Below are 16,297 nucleotides of genomic sequence, written 5' to 3'. Positions count from 1 at the left end.
CCAAAATAATTTATTTTCTGCAACCACGATTACGAGGCAGAAATTAAAATGGAGTGCCAAAAAAAAAAAACTTTCAAAGTGCCTTAAGGGATATATCCATGAGAAAGTGCTTTTTTGCACGTCTTGCCCAGCGATATGGCGCTGTTGACTAGATCAGGGCCTGCCAAGAGAATGGCGACAGATAATCTGTTAGGAGAAGCAAGAAGAAAAAGAAACTCTTTGGGTGCGGAATTGTCACGGGTTGAAATAGCAACGGAGAAATTGCCCCGTACAACATTATGGTGCGAGTGTCTGCTTGTCTAAGGCATTGGCTATGGTGCTTAGCCTGCGTATGTCTCCTTGAAACGGTATCGAAAAAGCGTCTAGCAGTTTGCAGAGTCTCGTGGGCCGTTGTGAAATGGAGGTAATAATAGGCTAGAAAGGCATATTATGTCCAGTTTCTTTTTTAGGTTTCATATGCTTCACCCACGAACGGCACTAGAACTCACTTGCATCCATGCAAGAGGAATGCAGAATAATACAACAAAAAGCAGTATAATTATTGGCCACGAGAGCACCGAGAGGAATTCATTGGGGCCGTGCTCACGCCGGTTTCACTAATAACGAAGTGTACGCGATCTACTTATCAGAATGGGAAAACCGTTATCCACCATCCCAAAGCGTCGCTAAATCCGCCAATCTTACAATTTCACCTCTTCAGTGTTCACACACCAACCTCTACAAGGAAGGAGCACTCGACGAAAGAGGAATATGCCAGAGAATGGGGTCCACATTCGAAATTGCCAGCCAGTTTTCATTCCTCCTTAGTTAAGGTAATTCTGGTGCTAATGCAGCCGGAACAGTCAGTTAGACTGGGTATGATAATAGAACGGTTAACCGCCCCGTAGCACAAGCAACAGAAACCGTTGCCCATAATTAAGCAGGCGCCAGCACCGACCAGCGAAGTTTAGTGAGAGCTTCGGCGGCGGTGCGATTACGTTTGCTACGCATGCTGATTTTGTCGCCAGGAAATCGCCGAAAATGGGGAGCAATTTTCAACTGACCCCGTGGTACGCTGATTAAATCATAGGGAGGCTTTAGGGACAAAACCTCAAACGAAATGAAGCCTATGAGAAGGAAGAAAAGTATTCTCGATTCTCTGAAGTGGCCGTCTTTTTCGTTCTCAACAGGGTTCCAACCTCATATATATATAAATTCATTTGCTTTAGAACAGCAGTCGACGGTGCGGCCGCGTATTTGAAAGAAACTCTGGGCAACTCCAGTTCAGTATAAACTGGCAATAAGTTTCTTGTTTTTCTTGTTTTTCTTGTCATGAGACACACTTCTGAAAGGTTAATTTGGTTGCAAAATTCCAACACCTCCTCCAGTAAGCCAATTAGGGGTACGCTTTAGGGGCAATCACGTACGACCCCGACACCGTGGACTCATGTGAACAGGAACGCAGACGGACAAGAAATCTCTCCAACAGCACAGTTGTACCGATAGGGAGTGTGGCTCGAGGAGATAACGAATGTGAGTTCAGTCTATTGTCAATTGTAACAGTTCGCGTTGAAAGGAGGGGGTGAGAGCTGGTAGAGTAAGAGGAAGGTAGCTACAAGATACTGAGGTCCTGGAGAGAAGATACTGGTAGACATTGGTAACAGTAGGGGTGTCTCGCTACTCTCGCTTCGGGCATTGTTAGTGTCTTCTGGTGTTTATTCTGCTTCCTGCGATTACTGTGAATTTCTCACGGCGACAAACACCAGTCTCTCGCCACGGGTGCAGCAATTCTCTCGCTACAGCTACTGGCTCTCGTTCTAAATCTGTCACTATTATCCTGAATGCGTCTGCCCGCCATTTGATCTGATAATGGACCCATCTGGGTCTGAGTTTTGTTCTTGCTTGTTTCACAACCCATCAACACTAAAGCTGGGCCAAACAGCTCCCCGCTACTCTTCTTTTGTACAATTCATGCTCTTTGCAAGTACCTTCTCCTCGCGGTTGTTCTGTCGCAATTTCAAACGGTCTCCCTAATTTCTGTGTGGTCTCCCTGATTCTCGCTGGAACAGTCTGGTCGCCAGGCTCAAAACGCTCGCACTAGATCTTGCAGCCGCAATCCTTTTTTGCAGCCCACGTGTGCTCCCCAGAAAAATAAACTTTTTCGCAACTTTCTTGGCTGCGATAGAAGATAGCCCACGTTCCCTGGTGTGTCCACGACCCACGTGGATCCTTCTTTACACCATTTATCTTCTCCTGTATGCATGAAGGAAATTATTTTCGCTTGCTTTGCATAATATCAGACTGAGCTGCAGCATCTGTGGATCGCAGAAAAAATACCCGCTCACTCAGCGGAGCCGTTTTCATTAGCAGATAACATCTTGCTACGAGAGAAAACTGGGGAGATTCTGTCATTGCGAGATCGAGAGTCTCGCAAAAGAAACCCAATGGGCACGTGAACATGACCCAGGTCCAGCCGAGAGCTCTTCATTGCAGTCTAGAAGGTCGCTGACGTTTTCAACGCCTCCATAGCTGTCAACTCGTATATCGCGACCCAGGCGATCCCTTCTCATCGCACCCACGTTTCTGGCAGACTGTGGTCTAGTGACATTTTGTCAATAATAATCAGAAAAAGTAAAGTGCCTGCACCAGTTGTGTTCAATTCGCTTGTGCAAAATCTGCAGTCCTATCCAAAGATGACAATTGAGCACACGAGGGCTATCCACAAGGGGCTTGTGTTCGTGTGACACTACGGCTCCAACTCCCGAAGCACCGCGGGAACAACCTAGCTTACAATAACAATGGTCTGACTTCTGGCCAGAACCACCACATTAATAAGGCAGGGAGGGATTCCGCCAGAGAGCCTTCGAAGGAACTGCTGAATCACCTAGCAATATTAAGGCTCAATGGGGATGAGGAGATGCGCTTCAAAAATGAAAATGTCAAGAATCGAAAAATCAAAAAATTGCACTAACTCTAAAATGAACTGTGAAAATAGTTCAGCGTAAAAAATCAAATGCCCTGTAAGCAGCTCGGGGTCTACTTGCACGAAGCGGCTGCTTTCAGCTTTAGCCATGCAGCGTCAAGATTGTTTCCAAACTGGGAGTCTCACCTGCCGTGAACATTTCACCAGCTGCCGCAACCTTTACGAGTGGGACTTGAGTCAATTCTTGGGAGAGACTCATAAATTGCTGGAACAATGAGAACCTCGCGGCCTGAGCCTCGTCTGCTCAACTGTTTCATTCTCAATTCCGCATACCAGCATAGGACTAGCCCACACTTCTCCGTATTTTCAATTGTTATTTTTATCAATTGGACTTTTGTCACACGACTTCTAAATGCGATCCAAATTTAAATGCTGTTGTAGGCAATTATCGGTAAGTGATCACACTGGAGAGAGCTATAGGGAGTACACTGGTCCGAGAAGAGGGATATGTACCTCTCGGTAATTATTGGAAATTGAGATTTTACCATTAAAGTAATATATCGGGAATTGAAAAACTGTAGGTGAGTTGGTGAGTAGAGAAGCTGAAAAATGCTTTGTCTGAAATTCAGCGAACTTTTGTCTAGACTTTGTTGAAGGTTATTGATGATATAGTGATCTAATTGGGACAATTACAGAATTAAGGTAGTTAGTAATCACCATACGCTGAAGGTATCTATATGAGTGCAATAGTCCCAGTGAAAGTTGGGGTATGTATTCGGGGTGTAATTCCACCCCTGAATTTACGATTCAGGAGTAGATGACTACAAATGGAGGAGATAAGAGAATTCATGGACCAAGTAGAAATTGTAAAATTAATTATTTTGCAAAATATGGTGTCAAACTCGCAGGAAATATAAATTTATCAAAAGTCAAAATTGCAAAATAACTTGAATCCGTAGCGAGAAGAGTATTTAAATTTCAACACGAACCATAAAGTAATTCAGTATTAACATATATGTATTCAGTATTTATTGTCAGAATACATATTCTGTTTATGTCTATCAACGAATAGTAAGCTCGCTAGCTTCACAATATAGAGTTCACTATATAGAGTTCACTATGTAGAGCTAACACCACAATTGCCATACAAAATGTACTTCAGCACTTAACTCACGCAGAAGAACAGGACGAAGAAGCCGAGCAAGCCCAATGTGGAAAAACTCAAGACTACCATCTAACGTGTCTCTTCCATTGTTCTCCAGATCCATTTCTCATCTTCACTCTCTATTATCGTGTGCTGTTTTGCTATACGCTTCCGCGACAATTCCAAACACGTCTCTTTCCACACACTACTATTGTCTGACACGAGATGTAGGAAAATTTCACGTTGTTGGAAGTTTATTCCACAGCAAATCTGGCTATCAATTTTGTTTTTCTATTGTCCTTTTTTATCAGCTTATGCTAATCTAAATATTTGGATCTTGCTCTGTTATATTTAAGGAACATATCGGCTGAATTTGCTGTTTCGAGTTCTGCCTTATATTAATCCGCCTTTGCTTAATATAACTTGGTTGCTTTGCTGTTTCCATTTCACATTTCACATTTCACATTCACATTCCCGACCTCTGTCCATATATCATTGTAATGTTCAAGGTGAAACAAACAAGACTAGTGGCTGTGGCCTCGTTGTTCATTTTATTGGTTTTCGTTCTCTACAGATCTTCCGGTTCTGACACCTCGACCAATTCCGTTGCTCAAGTAGTGACTACAAATAACATTATCGACTCTCAGAACGACGACAAGAAAGATGATGCTATAAATCAGAAGATTTTACTTTCCGAGAACAATGTGGATGAAGCAGACGAAGGAAAACCAGAAGTTTCTGAGGACAAGCCATTTGATCCCGCACAATCGTTCTTGGAAATCAGAACGCTTGCACCTATGACTATATTCTCCAAGTCTTACTGTCCTTTCTCGAAAAGACTCAAGGAGTTGCTTAAGGACAACTACCAGATTACCCCAGAGCCTCAGATTGTCGAACTTGACAAGCACCTGAACGGTCGTGAATTGCAGACATACATTGGTGAAGTCACAGGTAGATCGACTGTACCAAATGTCATTGTTGGAGCAACCACCGAAAGCAGAGGTGGATGTGACGACTTGGTCAAGCTTCATGAGCTGGGCGAGTTGTTACTGTTGTTAGCCGAATGGGGTGGAAAAAAGATGGTAGTCAAAAAGATAGATGCCCCATCCAACTTGTAGTAGAGATGGTGTAATTTTGTATTAAGAAAATAGTTGAATGTCTCGAGAGAGACGAATCAATATAAAGACCACTCCATACTTTATGAGTGCACGGACAGTATAGAATAAGTAATTGACTTTATGATGAGGTAAAGAGAGTACATGCCATGATAAGTATTCATTTTCGTTAGCGGAAGAGGCTTCTTTAAGATTGAAGACATAGATATCTATGAGCTAGTAATGCCGAAGCATGCAATTTCAGAATTTACAATGAACTGATTATAAGACTAATGTAACATTAAAAGAAAAAGACCCTAATAAAACAGAAACAAAACTTATATAAATACTATATATACTAGACCATCTCGGGAGAGACGTCTTCAGTTTTTGAAATCATATTAACGTTTTGTTAGCTGTTTAGAACTTAGTGAATTGCTTGGACTTGGAAGCAGCAGCGGCAACCTTGATGACGTTGAATCTAACGGTCTTAGAGATTGGTCTACATTGACCAACGGTAACGACATCACCTTCTTGGACACGGAAAGCTGGGGAAACGTGAGCAGCGACGTTCTTGTGTCTCTTTTCGTATCTGTTATATTTTGGAACGTAGTGCAAGTAGTCTCTTCTGATGATGATAGTTCTGTGCATTTTGGTGGAGACAACAGTACCGGTCAAGATCTTACCTCTGATGGAGACAGTACCAACGAATGGACACTTCTTGTCAATGTAAGTACCTTCAATGGCGGTCTTTGGGGTCTTGAAACCTAAACCAATGTCCTTGTACCATCTCTTGGTCTTTCTGTTGGCCTTGGCCTTTGGGTTGGTAAAGATGTGTGGTTGCTAGAAGATGTTAGTATGGCGATCTTATTGAGATGCTGCTGCTGACAGAGTTCGTTCAAGATTTGAAGTGTGGATTTGAAAATTTTACTGAAGTGTCAAAAATTAATATTGAAATTGCCAAATGATATCGCGACAACTTATTGTCCCTCAAGATATTGATGTGTGTTCTTACTGAATGAAGACGATGTGCATTCTTCACAGTAATGATGATAATTTTTCAGTTGATGATTTGGTATTTCATTGATCATTACTATATCCAATTTAGCCCATTTTCATTTCATTATTTGTCGACATTACACTGTGACATCATTCACTTGATTCTCTACTCTTATGTGCCTCTTTGTTTGGAGGTATGTTATCTGTGTTCGACTTCCGATAATTTTTCAGTGTCTCCATTATGGGGATTCTTACGAATTTGGTGGTCTATTTCTCGACGAATTCTCTGTCAAATCGCAGTGCTGTTGCGGATTATTCTTCCACTATGATATCTACGAACCTTTTGGAAAGCTCTTTCGGATTGAACGGTTAATTCAGTAGCCATCTTTGCTTAATACTCAATAGGTAACTTTGTAAGAAAACAGTAAGAATGAAAATTTTTAAGAACTTTTTTTGTTCGCAGTGAGAAAATGCGAACCTCACAGTGTGAGAATTCTGCCTGCAAAAGGGTAGTATGGACGAAACTGCATACTAATTAACTGAGATAGATGGACCTGTACATAGAGTGGAAAAAGTGAGTGTTAGGGCTGAAGCCCTAAAGTAGAGAAGGAGTGCCAGAAATAGCACGTGATAGCGCTTTAGGATGTAGCATTAAAAAAAGAACCCGAGTGCAATCAACAGCCAATGCGTATGGCATATAATGCAAATCTAAGACATATGATTACATAAGAAAATAACATCAGGAGACATTTATGATGAGACAATCTTTGCGACATAGGACAACTTCTCATTCTTTCCCTCATAGTCCCAATTCCGCAGTCATCTGCCACACCTTGCCCAATTGGGCAGTCAACACTCTGTTTGTGGATAACCTTCATCTGTATACAGTAACTCATTTTTGTAATTAAATAAGTCTACTAAACCTTATGGAATTGTGCCAAAACCAGTTAGTAGTTCAACAAAGCTTACATCTCAGACAAAACCAATTACGCAGCGTCGTGGATTTGGAGAGTGAATCCAAACATTTGTTTCCAGAACCTGAAGCTGTGTCTGCAACAGAATCGGACATCCAAGCAGAATAGAAACACTCAGTATATCCAAAGCGTGATAACAGACAAAACGACAAAAGTGTTTGAGTTGTTCCCCAAAAGAACCATATCAGTAACTTGGTGTGATACAAGATTGATATTTCTGTAGATATCGAGGATCTTGGAAGGTTTTTGAGCCATTCAAAGTTTGGTTTTCTGCAATATTCATTTGGTTACAAATTCATTCTGTTCTGTACGAATATCTTAAACTTATCTGGCATTTTTCCTAATATCATTATTGACCAATAACATCATTGTTCATATCATAGTATAGCATCAGGCCGTATTAAAGTTGTCAAATTTTATATATCAACCATTCTATCACGTCATCAGTTTGTCGATATCAACTATTTGCAAGAACTAGACGAATACGAAGTTTCACCAAAGACGATTAAACAAGTAGACATTATTGAATACCCTATTGTCTCATACCATATTTTCATTCACATTCTTCATTAATAATAACTATTCACTATGAATTCTTCCACAAACAATCCCAACTATTCCTCATCGTCAAAATATAACCTCCCTAAGTTTAGCATCAACCCGACATCACGAGTATCTTCCGCACATCTAGCAGCTGCAGTAGATACTTCGACGACATTCATAAACACCAACGATACCACGCGTTCTGTTTCGTCTTCATCTTCTATGGTAAGCACTCCGAGCAACAACATACGACGTTTCCGCCAACGACAAGATAAAGTGAACTATGGGAACACTAACAATGCCAGTAATAGTAATAGCGGTAAGGTGCTTTCTCTGAAATCGTCTCGCAATGGTCGTTTGATCAAATCGAAGTTGTTGAATTTGCACCAGCTGCTGAAGCAAAAAGTCGCAGATGGTTCAGACGACATGGAAGTAGTCAGTAGAAACGTCATTCATGACATCGATGATAGCCACCCCAACAAATCCGTGCCGAGTTTCATAATTCGCAAACCTATAAATATGAATGGCTATGACTATTCAGTTTTCACAAATTACCCGACGGAAATAGACCTCCAGCACGGCGAACATTTACCACCGGCCATAAAGGAATCCCAGATAAAGTCATGGGAACTGGCCGAAAGGATCAGTACCAATGTGATCTTTGGCAATTCGAGTGAATCTGAAGATGATATCGATGAACTTGATGAAGACGAACATACGGAAGCTAGCAGGTCTAGCAAAGTAAATCTGCGTAAAAACAACGTGATCCAGGCGATCCCGGGCTATACTCGTGGAGAATTGGATATCATCCAGAGCAGCTATTCCAGTTTACAGCACACTAGTGTTTCCAGCAGTAGAAGCAACACTGATACAAAGCATCTACTCTATGAGTACAAGAAACAGGTGCAAATGAACCAGGAAAGGCTTTTTTCCCAGGCTCATTCTGTCTCTACTAGAAGGCAGTTGCAAATCAGTCAGAAGAAAGAAGTCCTTCAGCGTCTATTTGGCTACAGCAACTCGTTGAACCAGGAGTATATTACCAACAACTCGTCCTATTCGTCTATTGACAATACGGCCAATCTACAGAAAATTTTCCATGAAGACAGAGACGAAATCAAGTCGCTCTTAGACGAAGAAAGAGCCTCGCTACAGGCTCTAGAAGAAACAAAACTTTCCTTGCGAGATCTAAAGAACAGTTCCATCGGTAGCAATATCAAGCATAAAAGAAGAAGAGGCTCTAATATGAACATGAACAGTAGTAACATGAACGTCAATATGAGTCCGTTGTTAGCAGCTACAGATTTTGACTACGATAAGTTCCACAGCGTGACATCTCGTAAACTTGACAAACTCTACGACGGCTATTTGGCTGAACATGATTTGGCTGAACACCTGCCGTCTTCAAGTCGCGCCTTAGAGGAAGACGATGACTTGGACGCCAGCAGCATTAATGAAGAGTTGCAACTATTTACGTTATCTTTTCTCCGAAAGTGTATCAAAAACGAAGTGGACGACGGGTATAACCAGGACGATTTCTAGCGGGGATAGCAGATTACACAAACTCTTAATAAAGTAGTTAACGAGCCAATACCAATAGAGATGGTCAATATGGAAAACTGTAGTAGAGATCGGTTTAGTAGTGTAGTGCGAAGTGAGAGAATCTCCACTGATTAGAAATTCTGGTCCAGTTCTAGTGCGATTAGTGAGAACTTCCGGTGCATCCTGCGACTTTAGCGAGACTCTCAAATTTCGAGAATTAATCGGAAAATGACCGTCCATGGAAACTCCTAGAAAAATACAATATATACCAAGTTCAAAAGAGAGTGTCATGGAAGTGACCCAGCCGTAGCGTCATCCACATCTTTGAGATCAGCATCTCTTAATTATTATTATTTATTATTATCATTATGATTCTGGGCTATACCAACTTAGAATTTCCATAGATAATAGTTGATCAGGCACGTGACAACGCCACTTCCGGTCCTCCTCCGCTTGATTACAAACGGTGGAATGAAATTTTCTCGATACCCCCTTCATCTCGCACAATTGACTCTGGAGAAGAACGGTGCCGAAGGGTATATAATGATAAGAAATTCCGCGTCCAACATCTTGAAGTCATCCACTACCCGTTTGCAAACTATCCACAAACATTTATCTACTTCTGTCTCCACAATGGCTCCTGTTTCTGCGCACAATACATTTGACTATCTCGTGATTGGAGGTGGCTCTGGAGGAGTTGCTTCAGCCCGTAGAGCTGCCAAATATGGAGCTCGAGTATTGTTGATCGAAGGTAAATACCACAAGATGGGTGGTACCTGTGTCAATGTCGGCTGTGTTCCCAAGAAGCTTATGTGGCACGCTGCTGACTTGGCTCACAAGAAACACCATATGAAATCGTACGGATTGGCTTCATCCGAGGAAGAAATCAAGTACGGGGATTTCAACTGGGGTTTGATGAAAGAGAAGAGAGACGCTTACGTCAGAAAGTTGAATGGAATCTATGAGAACAACTTGAACAGAGAAGGCGTCAACTATCTCTTTGGTTACGCCAAGTTCATCAATTCCGAGGGCGATGTAGAAGTCACGTTATCTGGAGACCAGGAGATCAAGTTCTTGGAAGAGGGCAAGACATTCAAGAAGGATGAGAAGCTTGTATTTGCTGGTAAGAAAGTGTTGATCGCCACCGGAGGTGCACCTATTGTTCCTCCAAAGGTACCTGGTGCTGAATTGGGTATCACTTCAGATGGGTTCTTTGAATTAGAGAAGCAACCTAAATCTGTGGCTGTAGTTGGAGCTGGTTATATTGGAGTTGAGTTCTCTGGTGTTTTCAACGGCTTGGGTTCAGAAACCCACTTCATTATCAGAGGTGACACCGTATTGAGGTCGTTTGATGACATCATCCAGACTACAATCACCGACTACTACACAGATAAGTTGGGCATCAACATATACAAACAGTCCGGTGGTGTCACTAAGGTTGAAAAGACGGCAGACGGCAAGAAGAAGGTGTTTTTGGGTAACGGTAAGACTTTAGAAGTAGATGAGTTGGTCTGGACCGTAGGCAGAAAATCGTTGATTGATCTCAGCTTAGATAAGGTCGGCGTAAAACTCAACGATAAGTTGCAAGTTTCAACAGATGAGTTCCAGAGAACAGCCAATCCCAAGATATTCTCGCTTGGAGACGTAGTAGGCAAAGTGGAATTGACTCCGGTTGCCATTGCTGCTGGTCGTAGGTTGTCCAACAGATTGTTTGGACCAGAGATCTTCGCCGAGGACAAGTTGGACTACAATAATGTTCCATCGGTGATCTTCTCACATCCTGAAGCTGGTTCCATTGGTTTATCCACCAAGGAAGCTATTGCCAAATACGGCGAAGAAAATATCAAGGTGTACAACTCCAAATTCACCCAGATGTACTACGGGTTGGTAGACCACGACGAATTCAAGTCGCCTACAGCTTATAGAATCGTCTGTTTGCTTCCTGAAGAAAAGGTCGTAGGTCTTCACATTGTGGGAGACTCTTCTGCCGAAATCTTACAAGGCTTTGGAGTCGCCGTGAAGATGGGAGCTACCAAGAAGGACTTCGATAACTGTGTGGCCATCCATCCTACGGCTGCTGAAGAGTTGGTCACCATGGTCTAACTGTTAAGCTTAACCATCACTTGTAATTATATATCTACTATAGGCATTAACTGAGAATTGAGTATATTTTATATTAGTCTAATTAGTATTAAGACATATATGGACATGGCCCCTAGTGTACAATAGTCCACATCTATATAGATACAAGATGCTTGTGGACAGCTTCTATTGTCTGATCTTTCTCAAAATGTATCACAGCGTATAAGCTATTATAGCAGATTCTCAGAATCTTGTTTTATGTTCTTCTCGTAATCCATTTCTGCTACAGTTTTCTTTCTGATACTTCTGATAGTGATTTCTTTTCTGATATATCTTCAATTTGAACATTTTTCATTTTCATTTTCTTATATCAATGCCTAGTTCTCTTTGGAGGAGGTCCTCTCACAGGAGGTTTAGGTTTATCGCCTGGCTTCATAAAGAACATAGGCGCATTCTTCAATATATCCGGTACAGTGATGAAGCGAATCATCGACCCTCTCACAAACACCTGGTTCATGTATGAAGTAGCACCCGTTCTGCCTTTCGTTATCACTACATCGTAAAGTGACAAATTCATGTTATCTTCGTTTTCCAAGAGCTTTCCTCGGTATGTATCACCAGTGGTAAGCTCGAGCGAGATCACGTGGCCCTGGGCCTCGTTAAGCAATCTGACAGGAATACCAGCGGACATTGTCTACGGAAGCAAAGAATACAATGTAGTTGTAGCTACTCAGATTTGTCTAATAGTTGAAACTTGAAGAGATGGGTCAGGTGATATATGTCACGCGACCGAGATCCGATCAGTTGGTCTATACAGTCCTTGACTCAAGACTTACAGTATGAGTTATAGCGATTCTTCCTTCGGTTTTCACAAATCTCAACTACTTGAAGAGTAAAGGTGCTTCTCCGTCTATTAAGGAAGGCAATTGCGCAGAATTCTTCTGAAATTCAATTAAGCAGGCTGTGTTAACCCACGCAAACAGAATGAGATGAAATACTTTACATATCACTTTGAAACTGGACAAACTAAAGGTATAAAGCTCCCAGAAAAGATCTTCTCTTTGGATATATTTCAGAGTAGCTATTCTCTCCTACTTGAAGCAAGAACAGACTCGTATCCCAGAACAGTTGCTATATATATTTAAGATCTAGCAGTTCTTCATTTGTATGGCACATGTGATACATATAACGTGATCTAAGGCTACATCAGCCGTTTCGCATCGGTTGCGCTGTGGTCTTTTCGTACAGACTCCAGCATTAGTAATAGAGTCTTGACGGGGATACTTCCTAATTCGCCCAGCTGCTCGATTTCAGCCAATTAGACCAGTAAGCGAGATTTGGCAGAGTGCCGAAGCATGGCAGAGTCCTTTATCGCAAGTCCAGAGACAGTGCTCAAGTACTATTACACACACTTACCTACTTGCTTCCCCGATATCTCCGGATCGGATTAACTTACCATAACTACCTTACGATATCATACTGTAGTACAGTTACATACCGTCGCGGAAATGGCACCTTCTTCTTCACAGGCAACGGTAACCATGGAACAGAAACGCCAGAGACAGCGGAACAGAGTTCCCGTGTCATGTCTCAACTGTAAGAAGCGTAAGGTCAAATGTGACAAGGGCAAGCCGTCCTGTTCAGGGTGTATCAAGAATGGTGTGCCGCATCTTTGCGAGTATTTGGAGCCAGTGTGGTCGAAAAAGAGTTCTCAGGTGAAGGCAGAAGACGCAGAAGACTCACATGATGCGAACGCATCTTTACTACAAGTCAAGATCGAAGAGACGAGTGAGTTTAAACAGTTTCGAGCGCATACTGACAAAGTCATCCTTTCTCAAAGAAAGGAGATCGACGACTTGAAGCGACAGCTTTCGGTGCTCCAGCAGCTCTCGCCGAAGGTCCACGATGCCACGGCTATGGGCTGTAAGCCTATCTTGATTTTGACGAAGTTGAACCTCTCTCTCGTTAACAACCGAGATCCACTCACAATTCACCACGATCCAGCATACAGTGTAATAGGACGTACTAGTTCTAAAGTTAACCACATAGATACGTACTCGTGGATCAACTTGATTAAATTGGATCCACAGCTTACCACTCTCTGGTTCAAAATCACAAATCTCCAGAAGATCTACCACATGTACAAAATGAACATGTTGAACAACACTTCTAGAAACAGCCCGGGAGCCTTCAGCTTACCAAACCAGTCTGTCACATCCAACCCTTTGTCGAAGAAATCACCCTATAGAATCAACGAAATCGACTTCACCTACAGTGTGGTCAAGTCTGAAGAGCCAAATAAATTAAGGTGTCCAGTTATCGAGTGCGATTTCAACTTCATGACAGAAGACCAGATCACACCAAGTCCAGTAGGTGGGATAAGCTCTCCTGTTCCTCTGGCTCGATCCACTGATACCCCAAGGAAGTACAACACTGTAGTACCAAATCAGTATGGAACGGAACAGGAGCAATTCGCTTATCATGACCTCGTATCGGAGAAGGGAAGAACGTTGTTACTTAAGGTTCAGAACCTCTGGGATTCCTCGCTCAACTTGGTGCGAGGAAACGAAAAGATCAATTTCAAACAGCTCTATTTCCTCATCGACTTCTACTTCAACAACAAGGTGTACGACATCGAATCGAGGCATATACTCTCCTTCTACAAGATAGAAATTCAGAGTATAATTAAGAAGAACGGGAATGAGATATCCATAAATATTGCCAATGATCCTAGTCTTAAATTGACTGACGAACAGCTTTTCGAGCGCCTTAAGATGAAGGGAGTCTACTTGTGTATGTTAGCGTTGATAATCGAGGAGTCGTTGGATACCTTGAGACTGAATGTTAAAGTGGGGTTAGAAGAAGATATTGGCCTCAAGTTCCGTTCATTGTTTCCTACGGAAGTAGTCTATGTTGGGCAAGGCTCCAAGTTCAGAAATACTTTGTACATAGTCCAGGAGTTTGTGTTGCACATAACCAACTTGAAGTTTTCAGAAACATCTTCTCCGTCTCTTTGCACCATAGCTTGTTATATAACATTGCTTAATCGTGAAGTCGCCGAATACAAAAAAGACGGTGCAACCTCAGATCCAAAGCCAGGGTTCACAAGCTTGTTCACTGTATTGTTGAAAACTATATTGAGTGATGAAGGCACAGTCGAATTATGGAAAGACCCTGAGCTCGTCATCTTCAAGGAACAAGAAGCCAGAAAAAGAAACAGAGACTTGAAAATCCATATGTGCTATATATGGACAGATCTTGTCAGATTGGCCAACTTGGTTGGATTCAACTTTGTGCCCTTGATAAAACACTCAGAAGCAATTGACAACCTCTTGCAAAGACTCTATACAAAGATAGAAGAGGCAGATCTGCTTCTGTATCATCTAAAGTACATCACTTCCCTCAATTCCCATAAATTTGATGAATTAACTATAACACTTCATCTCCACTATTTGATTGCCAGAATCTCATCTGCTTTAGCTCATGGGATTTCGAAGGTAGGCGATCTCAAATTGACTATCGCCAATTTGGAATCATTGATCAGACAATGCAGTACCTGGATTGTAGATTTAGGATTACGGAAATTGAGGCATATACGTAGATTTGAATGCGTTTCAATGTTAATGTATCTCAGATACTTCATGAAGTACATTATATTATTACAGGCAGAGGAAAGTATGGACGAAGAGTTGGTAGCATCATCTGTTCCGGATATTTTTACCAAGTATCTTGAAATCATTGATCTGTTGAGAAAAGAACTTATCAACGACCATGATGGCATGAACAAGCAGTACGTGTTACTGGCGATAACAGAACTTTTGACTAGACTTATCCAGATTATTGTTGCTTTGCTAATGAGAGTTTCGAATGATGATAATATGATGTCACAAGAAACTGTATTGCGAATTCAGCTCAACAAGTATTCGGCTTTCAATGGCGACAAGGCAATTTCTGATTACGGAATGAGCATGGAAGACTTAATTAAGACACATATAGTAGGCGTTGTTGAGGATTCAGTAGACTTGCTTGCGAAGAGTCCCTTATTGGATAAGGATAAATCTGGTAAACTCTCGAAGTTATGGAAGTTCTATTTGACGTTTGTCCGTAATTCCAAGAGAATGACAAGCATCAACTACGCCAAGATACATGCAAACATTCCGCAATTCCGAGGAATCGGGGCTGCTGGTGATATGAAGTCTTGCCCAGTTATAACACCTAGGAGCTTCAAGAACTCAACGCCACCAGCGATTACATCAAAGGAATATACGAAATGTCCTATTTCGCATATCACCACACCCATAGACGAAGACAGTTCGCCTATCGACTCCAGGCCGGGTAAATGTCCTGTTAACCACAGTATTGTAACAACAGCTTCACCAGTGCCAGTGGATGCTAAGAAAAGGAAGTGTCCATTTGACCATACAGCACTTGATAGAAGTTCAATGTCTCAAGGGTATAATGCTATTGAAAGTAATATCCGCGGTGTGATCAAGCGCCAGAGAGATAGTTCGGACTCGCCTTCGGATGTTGAAAAAAGTAGCGGATCTACTCCGGTAGTAGAGAGGCCAGAACCAGTTGTTGAGATGTCTAACGTCTCCATTTCTGAGACTCGTCCGGACAACTTTCCTCCACCCAATCTTGGTTTCGATTTGCAAGCATTCAACGACTTTGACTTTGACTTTTTGCAGAGTGCCGTACTCTTGGATCAGATTGAGTTTGGAAACAGCGATGCAGGCAACATCGAGGGATTTTTTCAATAAGAATATTATAATTCCTGTGTTAGTATTAGAATTGAGAGTTAAGAATAATAATGAGAATATTGGGAAAGTGCGAGTGGCATTAAAATGATAGTGGCTGTAGTGTCTGTAATTTGATCGTATAGTAAAGGTTAATATTGGAAAACGAAGTGAGTTCCAGAAAGTAATGAGATTTATAGCAATATAAGATTTCGGATTTTTAATATGGCTTTACATTTGCTGATGGTTATGAGTTGGGTGCAAAGCTGAACGGTCGCAGAATA

The 16,297-nt window shown here is 41.8% G+C and overlaps 6 protein-coding genes across 6 annotated transcripts; 4 read left to right on the top strand and 2 right to left on the bottom strand. All coding sequences in view use genetic code 12, as the record gives it.

The window, feature by feature from the left end:
• Positions 1–4,546: 4,546 nt before the first annotated feature.
• On the top strand, positions 4,547–5,164 carry PICST_30564 (predicted protein; the record flags this gene model as incomplete). The annotated part of the gene is made up of 1 exon (XM_001383668.1): positions 4,547–5,164. One exon carries the CDS (start codon positions 4,547–4,549, stop codon positions 5,162–5,164), a length of 618 nt encoding a protein of 205 aa, XP_001383705.2.
• Positions 5,165–5,424: 260 nt separating this feature from the next.
• On the bottom strand, positions 5,425–6,537 carry PICST_82998 (40S ribosomal protein S11). Its single transcript, XM_001383315.1, has 2 exons — positions 6,480–6,537; positions 5,425–5,983 (listed from the first exon to the last, which is right to left on the bottom strand). Exons 1-2 carry the CDS (start codon positions 6,522–6,524, stop codon positions 5,561–5,563), a joined length of 468 nt encoding a protein of 155 aa, XP_001383352.1. The 5' UTR covers positions 6,525–6,537; the 3' UTR covers positions 5,425–5,560.
• A 1,164-nt stretch (positions 6,538–7,701) lies between these two features.
• PICST_57288 (hypothetical protein) lies at positions 7,702–9,195 on the top strand (the record flags this gene model as incomplete). Its single annotated transcript, XM_001383667.1, is given in 4 exon segments — positions 7,702–8,061; positions 8,078–8,091; positions 8,127–8,911; positions 8,951–9,195. 4 exon segments carry the CDS (start codon positions 7,702–7,704, stop codon positions 9,193–9,195), a joined length of 1,404 nt encoding a protein of 467 aa, XP_001383704.2.
• A 633-nt stretch (positions 9,196–9,828) lies between these two features.
• On the top strand, positions 9,829–11,298 carry GLR1 (glutathione reductase; the record flags this gene model as incomplete). Its single annotated transcript, XM_001383666.1, has 1 exon — positions 9,829–11,298. One exon carries the CDS (start codon positions 9,829–9,831, stop codon positions 11,296–11,298), a length of 1,470 nt encoding a protein of 489 aa, XP_001383703.1.
• A 373-nt stretch (positions 11,299–11,671) lies between these two features.
• PICST_13887 (predicted protein) lies at positions 11,672–11,962 on the bottom strand (the record flags this gene model as incomplete). Its single annotated transcript, XM_001383314.1, has 1 exon — positions 11,672–11,962. A coding segment is annotated over one exon (291 nt), but the record flags the coding sequence as incomplete, so codon positions are not given.
• Positions 11,963–12,818: 856 nt separating this feature from the next.
• On the top strand, positions 12,819–16,037 carry HAP1.2 (Fungal transcriptional regulatory protein; the record flags this gene model as incomplete). Its single annotated transcript, XM_001383665.1, has 3 exons — positions 12,819–13,715; positions 13,743–15,196; positions 15,245–16,037. The coding sequence occupies 3 exons, from the start codon at positions 12,819–12,821 to the stop codon at positions 16,035–16,037; spliced, it is 3,144 nt and encodes a 1,047-aa protein (XP_001383702.2).
• Between the last annotated feature and the right edge of the window lie 260 nt (positions 16,038–16,297).

This window comes from Scheffersomyces stipitis, chromosome 3 (genome assembly GCF_000209165.1).
Source record: "Scheffersomyces stipitis CBS 6054 chromosome 3, complete sequence".
Taxonomy (NCBI): Eukaryota; Fungi; Ascomycota; class Pichiomycetes; order Serinales; family Debaryomycetaceae; genus Scheffersomyces; species Scheffersomyces stipitis.
This window is presented reverse-complemented; position numbering and strand designations above follow the sequence as displayed.